The 26,221-nt window shown below is 44.3% G+C and overlaps 1 protein-coding gene across 1 annotated transcript in view; it reads left to right on the forward strand.

The window, feature by feature from the left end:
• RNF17 (ring finger protein 17) overlaps positions 1–26,221 on the forward strand; it is a 200,654-nt gene that overhangs the window by 83,456 nt on the left and 90,977 nt on the right. Inside the window, exons 18-23 of the mRNA XM_077805985.1 lie at positions 8,823–9,013; positions 9,986–10,124; positions 11,726–11,879; positions 12,785–12,900; positions 24,165–24,285; positions 25,510–25,630. Coding sequence (XP_077662111.1) covers positions 8,823–9,013; positions 9,986–10,124; positions 11,726–11,879; positions 12,785–12,900; positions 24,165–24,285; positions 25,510–25,630 — 842 coding nt within the window. The remainder of the gene's footprint in view (positions 1–8,822; positions 9,014–9,985; positions 10,125–11,725; positions 11,880–12,784; positions 12,901–24,164; positions 24,286–25,509; positions 25,631–26,221) is intronic.

Below are 26,221 nucleotides of genomic sequence, written 5' to 3' on the forward strand. Positions count from 1 at the left end.
TTGCACTGTAAAAAACAAAAAAATGTATTTTTCAGTTCACCTCATACAAGTACTGTATCATGAAGTTGAACTTACAAATGTAGAATTATGTACAACAAAGACTGCATTCAAAAATAAAAGTGTAAAATGTTAAAGCTTACATGTCCACTCAGTTCTACTTCTTGGTGAACCAATCACTCAGACGAACAAAGTTGGTTACAATTTGCAGGAGATAATGCTGCCTGTTTCTTGTTTACAATGTCACCTGAAAGTGAGAACAGGTGTTCGCATGGCAGTGTTGTACCTGGCGTTGCAAGATATTTACATGCCAGATGCACTAAAGATTCATATGTCCCTTAATGCTTCAACCACCATTCCAGAGAACATGTCTCCATGGTGATGATGGGTTCTGCTTGATAACGATCTAAAGGAGCGTGGACTGACGCATGTTCATTTTCATCATCTGTGTCAGATGCCACCCGTAGAAGGTTAACTTTTCTTTTTTGGTGGTGAGCTCTCACTTGGAGCTATTACAGATTACATCACTTTCTGTAAAGATGGCTGCTACCAGCATTGGGCTCAGAAAAAAGAAATTGTAATCTAATATTAAAGTATTACATTTAGCATGTGACAAATTTTTATTAACTTCTCAACTTCTTGGGTCATATTGTGCCCTAGATTCCGAAATGCAGCTTACATTGATTTAAATTGAAGTGATATACTGATCTAAGACCTTGCTTGGTGCCAAAGTTTTACAGTTCTTCGAGGAGTGTCCCTGTGGGTGCTCCACTTCAAGTGAACGTGCTCCCCGCATATCAGAGAATTTCTGCAGCACTGCTCATCTGGGTCACTCTTCCCGTTGCACACCGCTATCAGCGCCGCCTGACCAGACCCCCCGAGTTCCTTCTCACCCATCCTCTGCCTCAGACAGAGCTCCCAGTAGTGTTAAAATTGATAGTCTTTATTGTTAGCATAGACTTTTTAATCCTCTAATTAGATTTAGTTAACCCTTTCTCCCTGTTTCTTTTTATTAAGGAAAAAAATTCTTTCCCTCTTTATTACCCCTTAGAATAGTGTGTGTCCATCTTTAAGGCAGACCCACTACAATTTGAGCCATTCCCAGTTCGCCAGGCTTCAAACATTGCTTTTCTTGCTGGGAGGTGATCCCAATCGCAGACACTCTCAGTGCCGCAGTGGGGGACACATCCCTCAAAAATGCTCTCACTGCGGCAACTTAAAGGCTCATGCCAGAAAAGACAGGGACCTACGACTTAAACTTATCATAATGGAGAAGTCACTGTGCCTGGCATCTGACCCTGGACAGCAGACTCCCTCTGGACAAAGTTCTCCAACGACCCCTTCTGACAGCCTTCACCCTCCTCACAGAGGAAGGATCACTCCTCTGAAAAGGAGTGAGGAAAAAGGCACCAACTTCCCCTCTTAAAGAGCTACCAAAAAAGAAACAGTCTCTGGCTCCTTCTGTGTCCTCAGCACAGACAGCACTGTGGCTGAGTACGTACGAGACACTGGGATCCTCCGGTACCATGTATACTGACAGAGCCAATGACCTTAAGTGGGCAGGCTCGGAGTCGAGAGGCAACCAGAAGTTTACCTCCTCTGTCATGGTACCAATAGAGCCATTTAAATATGTGGCACCAGTGCACTCTACGTAGACTGTGGCACCACCTCCTGCTCCCATAGCACAAAGCACTCAGATGTCAGCACCAGCGCCTGCATCCGATGAAGTGAGCTGTAGCTCACGAAAGCTTATGCTCAGATAAATTGGTTAGTCTCTAAGGTGCCACAAGTACTCCTTTTCTTTCTGCAATTACAATGGCACTATCAGCGTCGACCAGCCCGGCATCAAAACCATTAGTTACCATACCAGTTCCTATATCACAAAGACTGGTTTTTGTCTCATCAACACAAGCGTCTCCATTTTTTGGTACGTTTCGATATACATGGTACCATGCCAACCCACCTCACTTCTGGCCTCTCCATTTTCCAGTGAAGATGAGGAGGAAGAAGGTGCTTATTCATCACACCACTCCTTTCCAATTCAAACTAGCACAGCACTAGGTCCACCTGTTCAGCTGACAACCAGGCATGGTATAGGCACCAATGGATGCTACCACCTATGCCATTCCCCTTGCAGTGGCCCTACTGGGATCTTTACGGAGCATACAGGAGACATTAACCTAGGCCCCTGAGGACCTATAGAAAAGAGTTTAGAACTTCCCCATCGCCCTCAGTGGCTGTACCATCAGAGCCCCTTGAGGAAACTTTTGAAGAACAGGAAGAGGCTCTGGAACAGGAAACTACACTAGCAACCAACATTTCCTTCTGTTCATCAAACGAGACCATAATTCCTCCACCACCCATAACTGCAGATGACTTCAGACGTTTCCAGGAGCTCTTCAAAAGAATGTCTGAATCACTAGAGATCCCCGTAGAGGAGATTTCAGAGTCCAAACATAAATTACTGGACATTCTCCAAACATTAGTTTCATCAAAGATTGTGCATCCAGTGAACAAAGCACTTATGGAGCTGGCTAAAAACATATTGGCGGACTATGGCAATAATAATGCCCACTTGCAAGAGAGCAGATAAAAAATACTACAGCCCCTCAAAGGGGATGTAATATTTCTTATTTTCTCACCCTGAACCAAATTCCTTAGTGGTTGATGGTGTCAATCAATAAGGCAGACAACACCAATACAGATCCACTCTGTACAATAGAGTGGAAATGGTTTGATCTCTTTGGCCGCAAGGCCTACTCATCAGCCAGTCTTAAATTCCCGATTGTCAGTTCTGCTGCACTGATGATGAAATACGACCACACATTATTTCAACTGACAGACTTCATTGACCACATACCAGAGCACAAAGGAGACCAGTATAAAGCTATCATCGCGGAGGGCCATCTAATAGTCAAAATTGCTTTACAGGCATCTTTAGATGCGGCAGACATGGCAGCACATTCCATAGCTATTGCCATAGTTCTGCGCTGGGCTTCATGGCTTCACTTGTCTGGCTTCCCAAGGGTGGTACAGTCCACTATGGAGGATCTCCCCTTTGATGGTCAGAAGTTGTTTGCCACAAAGACTGACAAGTCCCTTCACAACTTAGACTCTCGCGTAACCCTTTGTTCCCTTGGATATACATGCCTGCACCAAGAAAAAAACAGGGGAAATACTATTCCACCCAGCCTACAAGATCTGTCCCATTTGCCCAACAACAGAGGCAATACAACACGCAAAGGCACAGAAACCTACAAGGTGTCGACCACCTCTGACTCAATCATTGGCATCCCAACAACCCTTTGCAAAACAACAATTTTGAGGGTTTGGTCGAGGGCCCAAGAGACCTCCCCCATTCCTCAGTGCTGAAACCATCACAGACCCTCCCGTTTTGGATGCTGTTTGATCCCTCTTACTCGGCATGGCAATCCATCACCACGGACAAATGGGTTTCAGAAATAATCAACATGGGTTATTTGATACCATTCACCTCCATCCCACTCTACCCACACTCCCTCCCTAGCCCTCTTCATGGACCCTTCTCAAGAACAACTTCTATGGCAAGAAGTAAACCACCTATTATGTTTGGGCGCCATGGAACCAGTACCATCACAACACAGAGGGAAAGGGTTTTATTCCCACTACTTAACACAGAAGAAGAACGGAGGATGGAGACCTATTCTAGACCTCAGGAAACTCAACAAATTCATAAGGGTCCAATGGTTCAGGATGGCCACATTAGCAACGATAATATCAGCACTGGAAGAGGGGTACGCGTTCTTGGCCCTCGACCTCCAAGATGTCCATTTTCACATAACCATACATCCTGCTCACAGGAAGTTCCTCAGATTTACTCTGGGGACAAAACATTATCAATATAAAGTTTTACCTTTTCAGTCTTTTGGCAGCACCACAAGTGTTCTCCAAAATTCTTGTAGTAGTGGCAGCACACCTCTGCAAGCAGGGGGTGATATTTCCCTATCTGGGTGATTGCCTACTAAAAGCTCCCACCCGGGAAGAAGCCTTACTCATGGGACACTCTCCCTATTTTCATGGCTGGCAATACAAATAAACATACAAAAATCAACACTGACACCCATGCAGAAACTGGACTTCATCGGGGCCCATCACGACACTCTGGAGGCCAAAGCATCACTGCTACCGACCAGATTCATCACTATAGTCAGTATGATCTCAACAGTACTGAACAGACCACAGATATCGGCATGGACCTGCTTCCAACTATTAGGCTGTATGGTTGTAACAGCATTTGTGGTACGACACGCAAAGCTTCACAATGCACTGCGTTCAGCGTTGGCTAAGAACCGTTTACATTTCACACAGATACAGCCTGAGCAAGCACCTTGCCATGCCACTCAAAGTCAAAGACTCTGCACTGGGGGACTCAACCCCACAATGTGTGTGTGGGAGTCCCTTTCACACAGACTCCACCTTCAATGATACCACAGCCGCCTCCTCGATAGGCTATGGGGCTTGCTCACAGCACCATACAATTCAGGGCAGATAGTCACCTTCAGAGACACTGTTGTGTATATAAACCTAGAACTATGTTCAGTTTGCAACGCGTGTTTGCACTTCCTGCCCTTGATCAGAAACAAGTCCAGAAGGGTAAACAGATAACATTGTCTGTGTGTCTTATATAAACTGACGGGGAGGGGCAAGATCACACTTCTTATGCATCAAAGCCATGAAACTACAGTGTATCCAGCACAATGTCAGCATATCAGTCTCGTATCTCCCAGGATGTCAAAACATGATAGTGGATACATTGAGCAGATAATTCTCTCAGGACCATGAGTGGGAGCTGAGCATCACAGTCCTACAGAACGTATTCAGACACTGGGGTCACCCATCCATAGACCTCTTTGTGACCTCCCAGAACTACAAATGCCTCAAATTCTGCTCAAGAGCAGGGATGGGGTTCTGATCCCTGGGGGATGCGTCTCCTCAAACGGGACGTGCCTGTGCTATACACATTTCCCCCTATCCCCATGCTATCGAGTTTAATACACAAAATATGAACCGACAAGGCCAGAGTCATCTTGGTCGCTCCCACGTGGCCAAGACAAACTTGGTAGTCGTAGCTGTTGAGGATGGCAGCATGTACACTGTGCATTCTTCCACTTCTGCAGAACCTTCTATCACAGGATGCTGGACAGATTTACCACCTGAACCTGGAGAGGCTTCATCTGAGAGCATGGCTTCCATATGGTTCCATCATGATGAACTGACCTGCTCGGAACAGGTGAAGGACATATTATTAAACAGCAGAAGGACATCCATACATAATACCTGCATAAATGGAAGAGATTCAACATATCGTGTCAAAACAAGCCAGGGCCCTTACCGCCCCCTTACTAATGATATTAGAATACATACAGTATAGGAACTAAAAAAGTCTGGCCTATTACTTAGCTCAGTCAGAGTACACTTTGCAGCAGTTACCGTTTTTCACTACAGGGTGGACAGGATATCCATATTTGCACATGCTATCACCAAATGCATTCTTAAGGGTTTCAGAAATGTCTACCCTGAAATACATGTACCTACCCCACCTTGGGACTTGAACTTGGTACTACACTGCCTTACTGGGGCCTCATTCGAACCATTAGCAACATACTCTCTCTTACAGCTGACAAAAGTAGCTATCTTAGTTGCTATTACGTCTGTCCACCAAGTGGGAGAGCTAGCGGTTCTCATAGCACACCCACCATATACCAACTTTTTTAAGGACAGGGTCACCCTAAGACCTCATCCAAATTTTTACCCAGAATACCACCACCTTTCCATTGGAATCAACCAATACCTCTCTCCTAATTTTTTCCACACGGGACTTGGCACTATACATGCTAGATGTCAGACACACACTAGCATTCTATCTTGACAGGACTAAGCTTTTCAGAAAGTCATCAAGGCTTTTTATTTCAACTTCTGAACTATCTAAAGGTTCAGCGATTTCCAAATACAGGCTATCTAAATGGATTTCTGGGTGCATCCACTTTTATTGCAACAGAAGGGTATACAACCCCAGCAGGGATCCGAACCTACTCCCCCAGATCCTTATCAACTTCAGTAGCCTTTCTAAACAATATACCGATTACAGACATATATAATGCAGCCACCTGGGCATCCACACATGTTTGCAGAACGCTACGCGATTGACCAGAGTTCAGGATCAGATGTTTTGTTAGGACTTACTGTGTTATCACTTACTCATACAACTCCGAAGCCCCTTCCACATCCACTGAGGGGCACTGCTCGACAGCCATCTGAAATGGAGCACCCAGAGGCGCGTTCCTTGAAAGAGAAGAGAAGGTTACTCACTCTGTGCGGTAACTGAAGTTCTTCTAGATGGGTGTCCCTGTGACTGTTCCACTACCCACCCCTCTCCCCCATAGGTGCCAACTCTGTGGGTGCTCTGGGGCTGGAGGACCCATAGGGAAAAATTAGTGGGTGCTCTGCACCCACCAGCATCCAAGCTCCACCCGCACCTGCCCCCAAGCATGTCGCGTCCCCGCTCCTCTGCCTACCTCTCAACACTTCCCGCCACCAAACAGTGGTTTGGTGGTGTGCTGGGAGGGAGTGGGAGGAGCAGGAATGTGGCATGCTCAGGGGAGGAGGCAGGGCTGGGGCAGGGATTTGGGGAAGGAGTTGGAATGGGGCAGGGAGGGAGCGGAGTTGGGGCGGGGACTTTGGGGAAGGGGTTGGAATGGGGGTGGGGCAGGGGTGAAGTTGGTGTGGGGGCAGAGAGGGGTCAGGCACCCACCGGCGGAAGCAGAAGTCGGCGCCTGTGCCCTCCCCTATACTTCAGGGTTAAGTCTACGGACTCTACAGTAGAGAAGGAACCATGTGGGGGGTCTGGTTGCATGGTTCTACATAGGTGCCAACAATGGCGTGAGACGGGGAGAGCATATGCACAACCCAGACAAGCACTGTTGCTGAAATTCTCCAATCAAAGGTGCAGAGGCACACATTCACCTGAAGTGGAGTGCCCACAGGGACACCCATCTTGAAGAACCTCAGTTACTGCAAAGGGTTACTCAGTTAACCCTCTTTTTCTTACAGGATGTCACAGCTTTCTAGCAGTCTCTTCTAAGATGGGTACATTTCTATGGTATACTTTAGAGACTCACTGTGTTGAGCTGGGACCAAATCTTTGCCCATAATCCTTTAATTTCACGTGCTCAAACACTTATCACACTGCTGGTGCTATTTATACAAACACTAAAAATCTGACTTATTATCTAATGTTTTTGATCATTGGGATAGTCTCACAATATACACTATTTTTGTGAGGGTTCCATGAGCACAACAATGTAAGCCCCACAAATATTATTCCTGTTCCTACAATTATATATTCTCTTCCATTTATTAATAAAAATTGCCTATTTATAGTGTTTTTAAATTCTATTTAATGGTTCTACACTGTTTTTGGGTTTTTTTTAAGTGTTTAATAACAGTACTAAGAAACTGTGGAAACAGATTGGAGGGATTGCCTGAAGAAAGGCAAGAGATTAAAAAACATAGTTTGGTCAAACTATGACTACTGGGTACCAAACAGTCTGCAAGTAAATTCCAAAGAAGGAGACAAATAAGTTTATGGTGGTTCAAGAGGGCAAAATTATAAGTAATGAGATGAAATTAAGAAAGTGAGAATTTTAATTTGACTATCAGGAAAAATCAAATGGTGAAATCTTATGATGGGAAGTAATCTACAAAAGGAAGTGATGAAAAGACCATTGCTGAAGCCATTTAAAACTAGGCCTGAAAAGAAACACTAGAAAATATACCATAGAGCGCAATTCTGCGCTGCCAAGGTTATGGATTTGTCATAAATATAAAGGGAAGGGTAGCCACCTTTCTGAATACAGAGCTATAAAATCCCTCCTGGCCAGAGGCAAAATCCTTTCACCTGTAAAGGGTTAAGAAGTTAAGGTAATCTCGCTGGCACCTGACCCAAAATGACCAGTGAGGAGCAAAATACTTTCAAATCTGGAGTGGGGGGGAAAGGCTTTTGTCTGTCTGTATGATACCTTTGCTGAGAACAGATCAAGGATGCAAGCCTCCAACTCCTGTAAAGTTAGTAAGTAATCTAGCTAGAAAATGTGTTAGGTTTTCTTTGTTTTGGCTTGTACGTTCGCTGTGCTGGATGGAATGTGTATTCCTGTTTGTGTCTTTTTGTACTTAAGGTTTTGCCTAGAGGGATTCTCTACATTTTGAATCTGACTGCCTGTGAGATTATCTTCCATTCTAATCTTACAGAGTGTTTCTTTTATCTTTGTTTTGTTCTCCTAATAAAGTTTTGGTTTTTAATAATCTGATTGGGTTCTTAGTGTCCTAAGAAACCCAAGCTGGTCTGTGCTCAACTTGTTTATTCTCAAGCCTCTCCAGGAAAGGGGGTGTAAGGGCTTGGGGGGATTGCTGGGGGAAGAGGAACTCCAAGTGGTCCTTTTCCCCGGTTTTTTGTTAAAGCGCTTGTGGTGGCAGCATACTGTTCAAGAACGAGGCAAAGTTTGTGCCTTGGGAACGTTTTTAACCTAAGCTGGTAAAAATAAGCTTAAGGGGTCTTTCATGCGGATCCCCGCATCTGTACCCTAGTGTTCAGAGTGGGGAAGGAACCTTGACAGGATTCGATGGTCTAACAGGTCTTTTTAATGTTTAGGTACTGAGTGTGACATCCTGGCTCCATTGATGTCATTGAGAGTTTTGCAACTAACTTCAATGGAGTCAGGATTTCATTCTGAGTGTGATGGTTTTTTGTTTTTATGATCCTTAAGAACACTTATTTTTCCCCCAAACAGAATGAAGGTTGGGGGGAAGAAGTTAAGACAGAATTTTTGAGAATGGTAAATAATAAAGCTGTTATAATGAAAGTATTCAGAGAAGAGGATGGTGTGCTCATTGTAGATCTGAAGAAACCGCCAGTTAATAAAATAAGGAGTGACGTGCCAGTGTCTCTTAAGGATGCTTTAGTTTTTACAGAGTTAGCAAGGTATGTGTCATCTTAAAAGGACTTGAAGCATTTATATTTATAAAAAATATACAAATAAAATTAAAAGAATCTAGTTTACATTCTATAAATTGTACCCTTACTAGTAGTGCTAGCATGGTTTGTTTCTGCAGTTATAAATAGCTTCCAAAATTTTTTCACCCAGGAATGATTACATTCACATGTATCCATTTTGCTGGCACAAAACCTCATTTGGATAACTGGGTTCTAATTGCAACACAAAAAGAGGCAAAGCAGAGTTGTCAGACTTAGACCTTAAGAAAAATTATTTCTAAGCTTTCAAATCATTTTTGTTCATTCATAACACAAATTGACACAATAGCTAAAATATATCACTGTGAGTTTGGCAACCTTGAAGTTTTTCTGGTTTTGTTTTTCTTTGTGAATGTTTAGTGGTCATTAAAATAAGGATTTTTTTTTTAAAAGAAAAAGGGATTAGAGAGGGGAAGATAAAGGGAAGATGCCTTATCCACTATTCCCACAAATACCTTGCTGCAGCAGTAATTCCCTCTTAATAAACAAGGGAAAGGAAACATTTTAAAGGAACAGTGTTTTATTCTAAGTAGTAAAGGCAAGCCTTTCGCTTCTAACCCATTTAAATAATATAAACACACACTGTTGCCTAAAAACAATGACTAAAAGCTAGTTTGGAAAGCTTTAAAGAAGCAGCAATCACATATACCCCACAGTATGTCTTACTTTTGGGGAAGCTCACTGTTATTGGAAAAGAGGAAATTGGCTGCACAGCACTACAAACAGCAAAGTTCAACAGCTGCTCATATGAGGCAGTACTGTAACAGCTAACAACCCATGAAATTACTAGCCAATCCAGATGGTTACTGAGTTTTTTTAATAAAAGGTCCATTAGGCCTTTCATAGAAAATTTCACACAAAGATGCCATTCATCCACAACTGGCTTTGACAGAATTTATTCACAACCGTTATTCTCCTTAGGTTTCGATCACAGCTTCCTAGTCAACCGGAAAATAATATGGCACTGCAATATTGTCCACCTGCATTGCCACAAGAAATGACAGAAGTCTCCATTGTAGTTTGTCACATCAATAGTCCTAGTGATTTCTACCTTCAGTTGGTAAGTATTTAGAAATACTGTATATTTAATTAAAATATTGATTAAAATTTCTGGGCTTTAAATAACCAAACAATAAAACATTAAGCCACCAAACAAGATATTAGACTTCTAATAATCAGTTGCTACCCCTTCACCCTGAAAAAATAAAGTTCTAGTTAGTTTTCTTATCCCCACCTATAATATAGAAACTTTCTAGGTATATGTACAGTGTCTATCACAATGGGATTCTGACCCTAAATAATAATAAATATTAAAGAGGGAAATGAGGAAATATTCATTGTGGCACCATACCAAGTTCATAAAAACCTCATCTTGTTAGCCGAGGTGTCTTTTTGATGGATCACGAGCAATGGAGTCACCCCTTCTCTCCTTCCCTCCCACCCAAGTGGGGGATAAGGGGATCTCAAGCAGGAGCTGCTGGGGCAATGCTGTACGTGCTTCTCCTGGCTTGCTCTCTTCTCCCCCTCCCCCCCATGGCCTGTGGCATGTGTGAATGGGAGAGTGGGGAGGTGTTGCTGCTTTCTCATTCCCTCTCTTCCCCATAGTATGGGGAAGGAGGGTGGATATTTCACATTATCTGGGTACTGGAGCCTATTCCACACACTCCTGCTGCCCTTGGACAGCAGGGTTCATGATGGGTTGACTGGTTGGCTCTTGCCTACTTGAGGGGGTGCTTCTGTTTGCTGCTGGCAAGTAGCCATTTTGGTCTGTTCCAGTTCACCTTCCCCCACCGTTGTCTAATGAGCTAGGTCTCTTACAATCCAAGAAGCTAAGCTGATCACCCAAATTTTGTTTGAGGTCTGGAAAGGATTTTTCCTTTTTGACAAAATTGGCAAACTATTGTTTGGGTTTTTTTCACCTTCTATCTGGCATCCTGGAGGTCTGGCCTTAGGGTTTAAATTACATTTGTCGCAACTTTGGTGAGTTCCATGCAGTTGGTGGGTTTAAAAAGGGTCCAAAGTGAAATCCGTGTAACGCAGTGGGCTCAAGAACACAACATTGCATAGTAGGAGGTATAATGGCGCAGTGCGATGCGTGGCTCCCTTCATCTTTCCTACCCCCTGCATGGAGGAGGAGAACAATTTGGGACTCTGGCTTCCAGCCAGAAGCCTTGGGTGGGCCTGAAGGATGTAGAGGGGGCATTAACCTCATACCCACTTGTAGGTTTGTAGAGCCTAGGGCCATTGGTTCCTAGATGAAATCCTCACTGGAACATCCCTGCTGAGTAGTTTAGATAGTAGATTTCTATTGGTTAATTGTTTTTAATAAAGTTTTGGTCTCTATTTAAGCATACTATGGTATGTTTTTGTATTTCTGTGTCCACATCAATTAAGTGCATCACACAAACCGTGGTATTAGAGAATAGCCTACAAAATCTCCTTTGATAGTAGATTTAAACAGGGCAGTATTCAAAAACTGGACCATTGGTTAGTACACTTGCACCCTTTGTGACAGTCATTGCCTTTTGTGGCCTTTGAGCTCAAACTCTCTTTTGGAATTGAATGCCAAAAGTCCCAAAACACTCTGAATGTCTGTGGCTTATTCTGATGAGTAAGTTACTGTAGTATTGGTTGGTTTGTTTGTTTGTTTCATTCTTTTAGATAAAAAGTCTGGACTTTTTAGTTCTCCTGAAGAAAATTGAGGAAGTATATAAAAATGATGATGGAGAAAATCTGGAAATTCTCTGTCCTGTTGAAGGCCAAGCCTGTATAGCGAAGTTTGAAGATGGAGTTTGGTACAGAGCAAAAGTTACTGGTAAGTATGTTAGTTACTGGTTATCTAATTGTGGTGTTCAGTCAAATAATTGGAAGTGGCATTTGGTCAGAACTTGAATAATAAGTAATAGTCACTTTTACTGCTGCAAAAGTTAGTAATAAACTAAAAGTCAATACTAAAAGTCAACTTTAGAAACCTATAAACTATGTTTGATATTACTTTCTTTTGTTTTGCTAATTTGCTATTAATTTGTTTTACATATTATAAGGTATTATAAATGTTTTTGTTCCATCTATACACATATACAGTAGAATTTCAATAACAAACATAATCATAACTGTCACTATATACAGAGCCCAATTTTCTGCAGTGCCCAGTCTCTGGGTGTAGCAGATACAGAAGAGCCACAAAAAAACTGTGGTTGCAGTGCTCTGATAGTTGGAGCAGCTGGTGGCCAGTTTGTCCCCTTGTCATTGTTTGAGGCTGATCTGAATTACATTTCAGCTACTATTTATTTATTTATATTACCATAGAACCTAGGAGATCTAGTCGTGAACCAGGACCCCACTGTGCTAGGCACTGATATGATCCCCAAAGGGCCATCTGCTAGTGAGGAATTACCTGAGCAGTGTGTTTCAACCACATGCCTGGCCTACCCCATACATAAGAAATATGAGAGGCTGGTATTAGGACCAACTGTTAACATTTTACTTTACCCAGTGATTTTTCTGGATTTGGGGGAAATTTGGCTGGCTGTTAAAGGCTGTAGCAGCTTTGCTGATTTTGGATCTAAACTGTTTCAGAATGTGTATTTTATGCACACACAATGTATGCGTACATCTGTCTTTGAAATTCTGACCATTGATGTTTAGTATATACCTGATGATAGTTACAATGTCAACAACTTCTGATTTGTGTACCTGAAATTGTAATGTTTTCTGAAGGACTGCCAGGGCATCAAGAAGTTGAAGTTAAATACGTTGACTTTGGCAACACTGCCAAAATAACTCTTAAAGACATGCGTAAAATTAAAGATGAGTTTTTGAGCCCTCCAGAAAAGGTAAAGTTTTTATTTGCATGTATTGAAAAGCTTAAAATTTAGTAGCATCCAAGGATTTCCTTTGTTAGGATATTAATGTAAGTAAAGACCAAATTATTCATCTCAGAAATCTTGTTTTTTTTTTGTTGTTTTTTTTTAATTTAAATGCATTATAGTGTAGCATTTAAAAATGCTTTGGATACAAGTGAGATGGAAAGTTTGCACTTACATTTTATTTATGTCACTGGCCTTTAAATTAATTCAGATGTTATTTTAATATCAAAGTCAATTTTCAAAGACCCTCACTTGTTCTACAATAAGAGTCAGCTCAGTTTTGTTTGCTTTCACTAGTTTCAGAAAATTATCCCATATTTGCTAAAGCACCCTTTAAATGTATGTCCTGAATTTTGGTGGGGAAAACTGTTTTTAAGGTTTTTTATGCTCTCTGATGTTTATAAGGGCCTTTTCAGCAAGGGAGAAATTGACAATGCAGGGGAACAGCAAAACTGACCGTGCACAAAGTGTTATCAAATACATAATGTGAAAAAAACAGGGAAATGTCCTAACTTTCAATTATAGTAATTTTGGGTGTTATTTATGAGTACAAAAGTTTTCAGACAGAAATGTGATTTTTTTCAAGTTTGTGTCTCTTAAGCCATTATAGGCTGCACAGGTAACAACTCCTGTTGTTAAGCTCACCCAACACTTTGTGTTGCAACCAACTGAAAACAGGGTCCTATACCTTTGCCAGACTTTTAGGCAAAACTTTTGGGGGGATGTTTCAACTAAAATGATTTTAAATGTTTTTGAGAATGAGGTTAGGGGAAAATGTTTTGCTCGTGGAAAAATATTCTTATGTGCATTTTGTTGAGAAGCTCTAGTGCCTTCCATGCTTTAGAACAAGGAGTTGAAATTTTGGCAGGGGCGAAGTGTTAGCATGCCTTTTACATTTGTGATAGTTTGCCCAAATCTGGCTTAGTTACTAGACTCTCTGAAAAATTTCAGGGCACTTATTCTAAATAGAGACTTGATAGAGTTTGGCAGCTAAGTTCTCTGATGCAAGAGGCTGCAGAATAAAAGGGTAAAAGGTTCCATAATCACTAGAGCACATTCTCCCACCAAATCTTGAATTGAACTCATTATTCCTGAGTCTCCGCATTCCTCTGCTATCTAGAAATAGCTGTGAAACCCACTGGCAAACTGTCTCTCTCCCCATCCCCTTCAAGTGGCAGGTCCATGCAGAAGATAACAGCCTTCTACTGCTATCTGCTACTCCACTAGTTAAAATGATAGAGAATTGTGGGATTTAAAGGTCCTGCTGGTGACCCATCTGGGCAGTCAGTATGGTCCACATGATTAACTTCTGCGGGTGGTTTTTTTTTTCAGTTTTAAGTTTAAAAAACTATAAATTACATACAAAAAATAAGAGCATAAGGTTGCCAAGGCAATCATTCAAAAATTAGGAAATGCCAGAATTAAGGTTGCCAGTACAACCTTAATTTGGCTCATTTGCATGTGTGCATTATAATACAGTCTTTAATTATGTGATCACATATTTTGCCTAAGCCCCTCCCCTAAGTCCAGACTGGAGGGACTTCATGTCACTACTTTCTAGGGTGACCAGATGTCCCAGTTTTTTAGGGACAGTCCCGGTTTTTGGGTCTTTTTCTTATATAGGCTACTATTACGCCCCACCCCATCCTGATTTTTCACACTTGCTGTCAGGTCAACTACTACTTTCCAGGAGTCTGAGTGTTTCTGCAGTGCTCAATTACAACACATTTTTCCTTATGTACTTTATTGAAGTTGATTATTTTCATATTAAGTGCCTGGTGATCGTGATTACCATGGGATCCTCAATGGCTTTATCTTTTCTTAGTTATTACTATTATCATATAAATATAAAACTTCTAGATTCATCCTCGAAAGGTGAGAAGACCATTTTCATTACAGTTTGAATTCATTTTCAAGAACAAATATTAATATCTTTATTTTTCTCCTTAGATCATTTAATGACTTTTAAGTCAGTCATGTCTTGCTGTTAAAATCACTGTCAAAGGGAATTGCCTCAGGCAAGAATTATCATAATTTAATCAGCCTGAGTCATGATCTTCCTTTTAACAATGTTATCCTGTTTAGTTTTGTTTACTTATAGTTCTTTAAGTTCAATGAATAAGAGCTTTGGTTACATCTTGCAGTGTTGATGATTGATGTATAGTCTTGGATCAGTCTGAAAAATTGCAGAGAATTTAATTTTGTAGCTTATAAGAAAAGATGTGTATGTTCTTCTGACCTTTTGAGGCTGTTTCATCCAAAAGAAACTGAACAAACCTATGGGTGTATGATACATGAAAATTCTTTATGTATACAAACAAGCTTTCATTGCCTCCCTCAATGTAGTTCCTAGACTAAACCTATGATGATAGTAATAGCTAAAAAAAATAAAGCCTTTGAGGATCCCAAGGTAATCACGATCACCAGGCACTTAATAGGGAAATAATAGACTTCAATAAAGTACATAAGGTGTATAAAAATCTGTTGAAATAAAGTGTTGCAGAAATACTCTAGACTCCTGGAAAGTAGTAGTTAGATATGCATATTACCCTGTAGATGAGAATTTAGGTAGAGGAAAAGTGCTTAGGAAATCAGCTTCTGACTCTCAGAGGCACAATTTGGTTCTGGATCCTCCTTTTGCAACCCTTTTATCTAACAGATTTCTTTGTTCTCCATGTCAGCTCAGCAGGGTGGGGGCTTGTTGCAATATTTGAGGTCTAGGGAGCCTGCCCCAATTCTGAGCTTAATTGCTGTAAAGTGGCTGAAATTTCATTAAAATGTTACAATAACCTATAACCATAACTGTTGATAGAAAAAGGTACAAATGAAAGACAGACTGGATTAGTACATACAAGAAGGGCTACTGGTATAACTAAAAGACTGTGAAGGTTGTTGTTATTTGTAAATAAGAGGAGAATGGAATCGGAAATTAATGGAACAAAATTGGTGTGTCAGAAATTAGGCTTAATTGGTGAACAAAAAAATGAGGTGATGACCTATGTTGCACATTGCTGCCTTTGGGGTCCTTAAAAAGAGAGACTTTGGTGATCAAAATGGTGGAATTGACTCCTGGAGGATTCCCTCAGGAAAGGCCAATAGCTTTTGCTTCACTGTAGAGACTCTGTCCTTCACTGGTGAGCCTCAGTCGTCATGACACTTAGCCCTCAATGCATCAGTGGGGAAACTTGACCATTACTGGTGGACCCCAGAGTGATACTTATGAGATCCTGCTCTGTCTTCCCTTTCCTTGTGTTCCTTTCCTCAGTATCTTTCATCTCTCCTCTCTTTGCTTTTGACCTGATCCTGAGACCAATTATGCCAGCATGACAAGATGACATTAGCTAGCTGTGCCCAGGACTGGTGAGAGAGTGGGGATCTGCCCAGATTAGTCAGGTGACGTCCCAGACCAGAGAAGTGAGGTGAGGTCCAGAGCAACAGCTGTCGTGGCCAACCTGCCAGCCCTGGATGTCTGTCCATGGCTGACTGACTTGCATCCTAAGAATGTCCAAAAACAAAAAATATCCCCAAAACAAAAAACTATTCAAGTGCTTGCTCATGTCCATTCCATTGTAGGTGTGTGTGCTCGCCACGTGCACTGGTGCCAGAAGTTTATCCGTAGCGGACCGGCTCTGGTGCCCTCTGTGACGTGCATATGTTGCGGTATAAGGGGCACCACTGGCTCCCCCTTCCCGCAGTTCCTTCTTACTGCCAGTGACAGTGCTGGAACTGCTCCTTGCCTCAGCAAGTGTTGCGTTACCCAGTGGTTTCCTTTTGCGTTGTGTGTAAATAGTTGCTTAAGTGGTTCTTTTTGTGTTTTAGTGTTAGTAGCAGTTAACTTAGATAGTCCCCTCTTGGTACTTCGCCGAGGGCCGGGTCATGCCCCGTTCCCCAGGCTTTAAGCTGTGCGAGCGCTGTCCAAAGCCCAGGCTAATTAATGACCCGCATCAAAGCTGCTTGAAGTGTCTGGGTGAAGCCCACATCCGTGACAAGGGTCGAACCTGCAAGACTTTCAAGCCAAGAACCAAAAAGGAGTGGGACATAAGGTTGAGAGTGTTCCTCATGGAGTTGGCCCTTGGGCCCATCTCCGAGCTGCCGAAGTCACCGCGTGCATTGGTGTGAAGTGCGCCTTTGGCACCAAGTTCCCAATGCTGGTCCCAGTTGCCGGTACCGGTGAAAGAGCCTAAGAAGCACCAGGACAGAGGGCACTCCCAGCTCCACGCAGGGTGAGGGCGAAGGCTGCAGAGGAGCACAGACCCTGAGGGACAGCAGCTCTCCAGTCCCCAGTCTAGCATAGACACCCCCAGCCAGACCCTCCAGCCCTCCAATGGACCCACTGCCCACTCCATCTAGTGGAAGAGGTCCTAAGTTCTTGGAAGTCCCATAAACCCTGGTGGCCTTTCATGCGGCCAAAGGCATTCTTTGCTGGTGCCACCAATACCTCGCTCTGACATGGCTGTCTCTAAGGGGAAGCCAGCGCTGGAACCTGCACTGCGGTCCCCGTCGGTGTGGCATCGCTCCCTGACACCGAGGTGGTCGACATTGAAGCGTCAATCCCTGGGGACGTGCTTCCAACCTGCCCATGCTGACCGGAGATCCCGGCATCACTCGTGGGAGGACTTATGGTACTGGTTCCCCGTGGGATGGCACTGCTTGCCCATAAACCAGCACGGGATTGAGACACACCGGTCTCCAGACGGGAGACATTGCTCCCCAGGGCACAGGTCCCCAGTGGAGCCACAACGCTGCAGATCCCTGGCATCGAGGGGGACATCAACGCGTCTGCGGTGCCAACTGACTTCATCTAGGTGTCGCTCGTCACCATCTCATTCCCGATCGCCAGACCCTCGGTACTGCTCGAGGTGCTCTAGGCGTCGATTGCTGGATTCCTGCCGTCGATCGGCCGAGCTCCACCGCTGGCGTCGGAGCAGCTGTTGTCGAGACTCTGATACCCGATACTGGTCCTCCTGTAGTGAGCGGCATGGAAGCCATCAGGAGGACAACTCCGAAGCCTCATCAGCAACACGGTGGTCCCCGGGGCGTCGTTCACTCTCTTTGGATGAAGAGGAAGAGGCATCAGGCCCTTTGAACCAGTCGCTCTCAGCCAAGCACGGAGGAGTTACTCTGGTATTGCCAGCCGGTGCTTGGCCCCAGGGTCAGTGGTCTCCCCCATGGCAGTTCTGGAACCCATGGGGCTTCCATGGGCACTGGGGACTCTAGTCCAGTGCTCTGTGTCAGGCGCGTCAGACAGGAGATCAGCGACCATCTCCCACCCTCCCCTGGCATCGGACATGGGGTTAGAGTGCAGTGCCCAGGAGCCTCCTACTGGGGCGGAGGCTAATCCAGAGGTGGAAGTCTCACCCACCCTTCCCCCCTCCTCATCGTCATTGCCCGATGAGGCAGTGGCAGGACCATCCCAGTCAATTTTTATGGATGAAGCTGTGGCACACCAGAAGCTGTTTAAGAGGGTGGCGGCAGCAAGCCTGGGCTTACAGGCAGAGAAGTTAGCGGAACCCTCCAATGGCCTGTTCGACATCCTGGCCACGGTAGCCCCAACCAGGGTGGCACTTCCTGTATATGAGGGGATGGCAAAGCTGGTCAGAGCCCTCTGGCAAAACCCTTCCTCCCTCCTGCCCATTTCTGGGCAGGCGGAGAGGAAGTACTGTGTCCCTGCTACGGGATCTGAATATTTGTACACTTACCCTGCCCCAAATTCCCTCGTATCTGCAGTCAATGAGAGACACAGGCAGGGACAACCCGGCCCTACTCCCAAGAATAAAGATGGCAAGAGGCTTGATTTGTTTGGGAGGAAGGTTTATTAATCTGCCAGCCTCCAGGTCACAGTGGCTAACCACTAGGCCCTCCTTGGCAGATATGATTTTAATGTTTGGCAGTCTATCACCAAGTTCACAGACATGCTGCCCGAGGAGTCCAAGACAGAGTTAAAATCACAGAATATTAGGGTTGGAAGAGACCTCAGGAGGTCATCTAGTACAATCCCCTGCTCAAAGCTAGGAGTTCCTGGCTGTCCTTGGGGGTGAGGGGGGGGAAATGGTGGCGAGGACCTCCCTCCAGGCCACGTCAGATGCAGCGGACTCGGCCACGAAGTCCCTGGTCGCGGTGGTGGCGATGAGACGGGCATCGTGGCTGATGGCTTCTGGGCTGGCCACAGAAGCCCAACTCTCACTACAGGACCTCCCTTTTGACAACCTTGCCCTGTTGGTGGAGCAAACGGACACAAAATTACATAGGCTAAAGGACTCTAGGACTACCCTTTAGTCCCTTGGCCTCTACATGCCAGCCCCTGCTAGAAAGAGGTTCAAGCCACAGCGACCTCATAGATCTGCCAGTCAGGTGAGATCAGAACCCTATCATAAGAAGACCAAGGGCTACATGCGCCACCATGGCCACCAGACAGGCTCAACCTCACAGCCAGGCTCATCCTACTTCCCTCAAGGGAACAAGCGGGCATTTTGAAGGTGCACCCGAAGGCGACATCCCAGACTTCAAGCTGGATCCTCCTCCTCTTTGTTTTGCCAACCACCTTTCTTTTTTCCTCCCTGCTTGGACCACAATAACTACGGACTGGTGGGTCCTCAGCACGGTGGCAGTGGGGTATACTCTGCAGTTTATTTTTATCTTCCCTCCCACTCCCCTTCCCTGTTCCTCTGCCGGACCCTTCTCACCAGCAGCTGCTCAGACAGGAGGTACAGGCCCTTATACAAGTCAGAGCAGTGGAGGAAGTACCTGTGCATTGAAAGGGAAAGGGGTTCTTTCTGTTCCTGGTATTTTCTCATTCCGAAGGCCAAAGGCAGTCTCCGCCCCATTCTGGACCTGTGGGACCTCAGCACATATCTCAAGAAGTTGAAGTTTTGCATGGTCTCCCTGGCCTCCATCGTCCCTTCCATGGATCTGGGAGACTGGTATCCCACTCTCGATTTGAAGGATGCCTATTTTCATATATAAATATTCCCAGGGCACAGATGTTTTCTGGTGGGGACCGCTCCCTACCAGTTTATGGTACTTCCCTTTGGCCTTGGAACGTCGCCAAGGGTGTTTACCAAATGCATGTCTGTGGTGGCCACTTACCTCAGACTTCAGGGTATCCAGATCTACCTTTATCTCGATGACTGGCTCATCAAGGGCTGCTCCAAGTCCAGTGCAATGTCAAAGTGCTGCAGGACTCGTGCCCAACTCTGGGCCTGTTGATAAACAAGCAAAAGTCCACGTTTGTCCCAGTCCAGAGGATAGAGTTAATTGGTGCAGTGCTAGACTCTACCGATGCCAGGATGTTTCTTCCGCAGGACAGGTTTGACTCGATGTCAAAGGTAATTACCGACCTCTTCATGCACCAGATCACCACAGTCAAAATCTGTATCAGACTTCTAGGCCACATGGAAGCGTGTACCTATGTGGTCCACCAAGCAAGGCTCAAAATGCATCCCCTCCAGCTGTGGCTGGCAAAGGCCTACTCCCCGTCCAGTGATCACCTGGACAAGGTGGTTGGGATCCCGAGCAGCATACTCACTTCCTTAAAGTGGTGGTGCAACCCAAAGGGGGTGATGGCAGGAGTGCCATTTGCAAATCCTCTGCCTGGGGTCTCGCTGATATCGGATGCCTCAGACCTCGGATGGGGGGCACATCTTGGGACAATGCAGACCCAGGGAACTTGGTCCCTGGAGGAACGTGTGCTGCACATACACGTCAAAAAGCTCAGGGCCATCCCCCTAGCTTGTGGGGTCTTCCTCTCCCGAGCTGTCTGGTCAAGTGCTGCAAGTCCTGACAGACAACACAACCTTCATGTTCTGTGTGAACAGACAAGGGAGTGTGTGATCATCGGCTCTTTGTCAGGAAGCCGTCCATCTGTGGGATTTCCGTATCCAGCACAGAATCCATATGAAGGCAGCGCATCTCCGTGGCTTTCACAACATACTGGCAGACCACCTCAGCAGGTCCTTTTGTCTCACCTTGAGTGGGTGCTCCATCTCAAGGTTGCCCGGATTATCTTCCGTAGGTGGGGGGCTCCCCGAGTGGACCTGTTCGCCACCAAACAGAACAAGAAATGTGGGTGTTTCTGCTCCCTGCAGGGTCTATGCAAGTGCACCCTTTCAGACGTGTTTCTCCTGTCATGGGCAGAGGATCTGCTGTATGCTTTCCCACCGATCCCTCTGTTGTCAAATGTTTGGTTGAGTGTGTGTTCTCCCTGTGTGGTGTTCCACCTCTGCGCAGATAGGTGGCACTGCAGACCTTGAGCGAACCATGCAATGACCACAAAATCCATTCAGGTGCGAAGGTGCCCGGCCAGGTTTATTGTCGACACAGCACAGTAATAGCACCTGGCAGGCTCTACGAAGATACTAAGACATGTATGCCTGTGACAATAAATGCAGCTCAGTCAGTGGCAGGACTTCCAACTGCTCTCTAGGCTGGCCAAAGACACTCCTTCTGAGGTACATCTTAATACACAGATACAAACAAATTATGTATTGACCCTGACATGTCAGGGTGCCACCCATTGCCTTGTACATGTTGGTTTGATCAAAACATTTCTATTCATCATGCTGTCATCCTGACCTTATCCTTAAGATGGGCCAGCATGTTCCTATTATTTTTGGGGAATGTACTGGTATCGAGGTGTTCTGGTACCACCCTTCTGGAATGTGCTTCTGTGAGTGCTTTGTGCCTCGCATCTCCTAGGAATATGTGTTTCTGCAATATCAGCCCTGTTCTTGCCAGATTCTGTGAGCAGAGCCTGCCTCTTGCTCTCAGCTTAACTTCGCTTTATACTGTATCAGCAAAGTTTTGACTACTTTAGCTCAGGCCTCTTACCAGGCTCTGATACATGGGCTTATGTTTCAGGCCCTCTTCTTACTACACCCTCTTATCAGCAGAGTCCTGTCAAAGATCAAGAGGGACAAAGTCATGGTCGCCCCAGCGTGGCCTCGCCAACACTGGTAAGGCACATTCATGGACCTAGCTGTAGCCACCATGTGGCCACTGCCTGAATGCCTGGATCTCCTGTCCCAGGACCATGGTCAGCTCCTGCATCTGAACCTCACCCCGCTTCACCTCACTGTTTAGCTGCTGTGTGGCTAAAGCCAGAGGGGCAGGCCTGCTCCAATCTAGCGCAGCAGATTCTCTTGGAAAGTAGGAAGCCCTCAACTAGAGCTACGTACCTGGCTAAATGGAAGCGGTTCTCCTGCTGGGCGGCGGAGCGGGGTATCTGTCCAACCCAGTCATCTCCCCAGTCCATCCTGGATTACCTGCTCCAGTTGAAGAATCAGGGCCTCGCTTTCTCCTCTATCAAGGTCCTCTTGGTGGCCATATCTGCATTCCACCTGCATATTCAAAATCAATCAGTGTTTTCACATGACATGATGATCAGGTTCCTGAAGGGCCTGGAAAGGCTCTTTCTGCCGATCAGAGACCCGGTTCCCCAATGGGATCTCAACCTGGTCCTCTCGAGGCTCACTGGCCCAACCCTTTGAGCCTTTGGCCTCATGCTCCCTCTCTCATCTCTAGTGGAAAGTGGCTTTTCTGGTGGCCATTATCTCAGTGAGGAGGGTCTCTGAACTGAGGGCCCTCACATCGGAGCCACCATACGCCATCTTTTACAAAGACAAGGTACAAGTGCGGCCCCATCTGACCTTTCTGCCCAAGGTAGTGTCCTCCTTCCTCGTCAACCAGGACATCTTCTCGGTGTTCTGCCCCAAGTTGCACTCCTCTAGCGAGGAAAGGCGGCTACACATGTTGGATGTTTGATGTGTACTGGCTTTCTATCTGGAGTGCATCAAGTCATTCCACAGATTGAGTCAGCTTTTCGTAGCAACAGAGGAAAGAATGAAAGGCCTTCCTGTGTCCTCTCAGACGATCTCAAACTGGATCACCTCCTGGCATGCATACCTGCTATGAGCTGGCTCAGACCCAGCCACCGTCGATTGTGAAAGACCACTCGACCAGAGTGCAAGCATCCTTGGCGGCCTCCCTAGCCCATGTCCCTATCCAGGACATCTGGAGGGCCATGACATGGTCTTCAGTGCACACGTTTACCATGCATTATGCCATCACCCAGCAGGCCAGAGATGACGCTGGGTTCAGCAGGGCTGTGTTGCAGTCTATACATCCATGAACTCCTCCCTGTCTCTGGTGGTACTGCTTGGGAGTCACCTAGAATGAAATGGACATGAGCAAGCACTTTAAGAAGAAAAGACAGTTACCTTTTTTTGTAACTGTTATTCTTTGAGATGTGTTGCTTATGTCTATTCCATGACCTGCCTTCCTTCCCCACTGTCGGAGTTCCCATCAAGAAGAAACCGAGGGTGGGAGGAGCCGGCGGCGCCCTGTATACCGCAGTGTATGTGTGCCACTCCAGAGATTGCCAGAGCCAATCCCCTACGGATACTACTGAGAGGAAAAACTTCCGGCACTGGTGCATGTAGCGAGCTCACACACCTAGAATGGAATAGACATGAGCAGCACATCTGGAAGAGCACCAGTTACAAAATATGTAATTGTAACTGTCCTTTCTCCCCCCAGCTTTACTGTTGTATCTCTTCTGTCCCCTCCTTCTCTCCCCCTCTTCCCCCACCGGCCCCACACACTGTCTTGTCCAAAGCTGGAAAAGTAAACACCAACTCACAGGGTCAGTTCAAAATTCAGCAACAGAACTAATACTTTTTCTCTCTGCTAAGAAGGATTGTTTGACAAAATAAGAGAGACTAACAATATCTCTCTGTAAAAGAGACTTGATAAGTTTTGATTGTTTTGCATAATCATTCAATTTCAAAATGCCTTTTTTATCCTTTTTCTTTTGCACATCCTATTTAATATGTTTCCGAACTCTCCAGCCTTTGACATGAATTTTCTAGCATGTTTGCCATAAGACTATGCAGGCCAAGATCTCTGTACTCAAAAATCCAAAGAATGGCTAATTTGTTAGTGTTTCGCCATGACCCTATCACTGCACTATCTTTGACTCAGCCCACTAATTCCATTTAAATCAACACAATGAGGTGAAAGTTGTACCCATTGTTTACCCACCTGTGCAGAATGAGGGGTGCTAACCTCCCAGTGGCAGCCTTTCTCCTTTCACTGAAGCCCACGATATGTTTAGCCCACACTGGGCAGTAAGCGGGTTCCTTATGCCACCCTGCTCCCTTTTATGACAAGGATTTGGCCCTAAATGCATACTGTGGATATGTGATAACAGGTATCTAATTTGATTTATTACTTAGGCCATCAGGAGCAAGCTGGCTCATATTGAATCCTATAAAGGAGGAAATGAATGGAGTAGGGAAGCAAAGGAAAGATTTGAAGAAATGACTCAAGCTAAATTTATGCTGTGCTCAGTCATTAGTAAGTTATCAGTAGTGTGTCTATTACATAACTAATATTGTTAAATAATTATAAATAATCATTGTGCATATTCAGATCATCGCATATCAAATAAAGTAAATACTTTCATATGTTAAATGAGAGAAATCCACTCTATTATAATTACTCCCCCTCAAGTTTGCTGATAGATCTGCCCTTTTACCAAAGAATCATAGAATATCAGGGTTGGAAGGGACCTCAGGAGGTCATCTAGTCCAACCCCCGGCTCAAAGTAGAACCAATCCCCAATTAAATCATCCCAGCCAGGGCTTTGTTAAGCCTGACCTTAAAAACCTGACCTTAAAAAAATAAGCAAAAAGAAAAGGAGAACTTGTGGCACCTTCGAGACTAACAAATTTATTTGAGCATAAGCTTTGCATCCGATGAAGTGAGCTGTAGCTTACGAAAGCTTATGCTCAAATAAATTTGTTAGTCTCTAAGGAGCCACAAGTACTCCTTTTCGTTTTGCAGATACAGACTAACATGGCTGTTACTCTGAAACCTAAAAAAATAAGAACATTCATATTTGCAGTAAGTAACGTGATTGGCTGAGAGTTTCCAAATGTAATGTAATTGCAATGAAACTTTATAGACTTGAAAGCCAAATTACAACACCATTTATGTCTTCAGTTCCATGTGGGCAATGTGAGTGTTAAGTGGTGTAAACACTGGTTTGCGTTAATGTGTAGGGTTTAATTTCAGAGATGCTTATTATTCATGGCTTTCGCTATCCACAGGAGGAGATTTGGGTGATCTGCTCCTCTGAAACAGGCCAATACTATGTGCTGCTGAATTTCAAATCATGTCTGTTCCGTGGGATTTTTCCCATTATTGTTTTTGGTAAAGTGTAACTTTATGTGAGATGGGAATTCTTATATAAGTCAGTACCAAAAAATTAATGTGGAAACTGCCTAATAAATGAAGCTTTGAGCAATAGTTAGCTGTTAGGTCATAATGTTGTAGAAGCCACCAAAAAAAATCTTTAATGGATATGGGTGTAAAGTTGGGACTGTCTAAAGAATTTGCGTTAAAACTGGATGTGGTTTTTATTTTGCAGATCAGACCTTGGTAGATTTACATTTTTCAATGTTCTATCTGCCTCTGCCCACCTGTACACCCTCTCTCACCCCTCAGACTACAAACTTTCTCACTGTTGTCGTTACTGGACACTTTTTAAATTAAGCTTTATCTTTATCTGTTTTGGAGGTGTATCACAAGATAATGTTCTATCGGTTGAACTCTTTGACTCCCCAGATGTTCTTGGAAAGAGATCCTCTAGTCTCAACAGTCAGCTAGTTAAAGAAGAGCTAGCATCTTATGTGCTAGGGCAAGTATTCTATTTATAATCTACTGTTGTGTGTGTGGTGCGGGGGGGGGGGATTGGAATTGTCTGAGTCTGGATTTTCCAGCTGACACTGATGACATTGTCTATATGTTAATAAAACACTATTGTTAAGCAAAAATGCAACAGCTAGAGATTTATACTTTTTGATGAGTGTTTTTGAGTAGTCTTTAACTAGACGAAAAATAGCAGGTTAAGGTATTGGAGGTAAACGTTAACTATTATAGGTGTTTCATCCTAGTCTTAAATGCTAATTGAATTAAGATAATTTAAATATGTTACAAAGTCTCAGTTTTCTTGGTAAAAACAAATAATTTATAAGAAAGCCACTAAACAAAAATGTTTTCTAATAGAAATAGTCATTTTAGTTACTTCTTGGGGAAGTGACTAGATGGATTGTCATCTGCCAGGGCATAAGTGTATCTATAGATCATAGTAGAGTAAACATTTTCTGTATATTGGCCAAATTTGTTAATTTGTGTTACATAAGTTAGGCACCTAAATGGAATTAATTTAACTTCACACAACAAAGTTATTTATTTTTTCGCCATTTGACTATTTACTGCTGCTGTAGTT

Source organism: Eretmochelys imbricata, chromosome 1 (genome assembly GCF_965152235.1).
Source record: "Eretmochelys imbricata isolate rEreImb1 chromosome 1, rEreImb1.hap1, whole genome shotgun sequence".
Taxonomy (NCBI): Eukaryota; Metazoa; Chordata; order Testudines; family Cheloniidae; genus Eretmochelys; species Eretmochelys imbricata.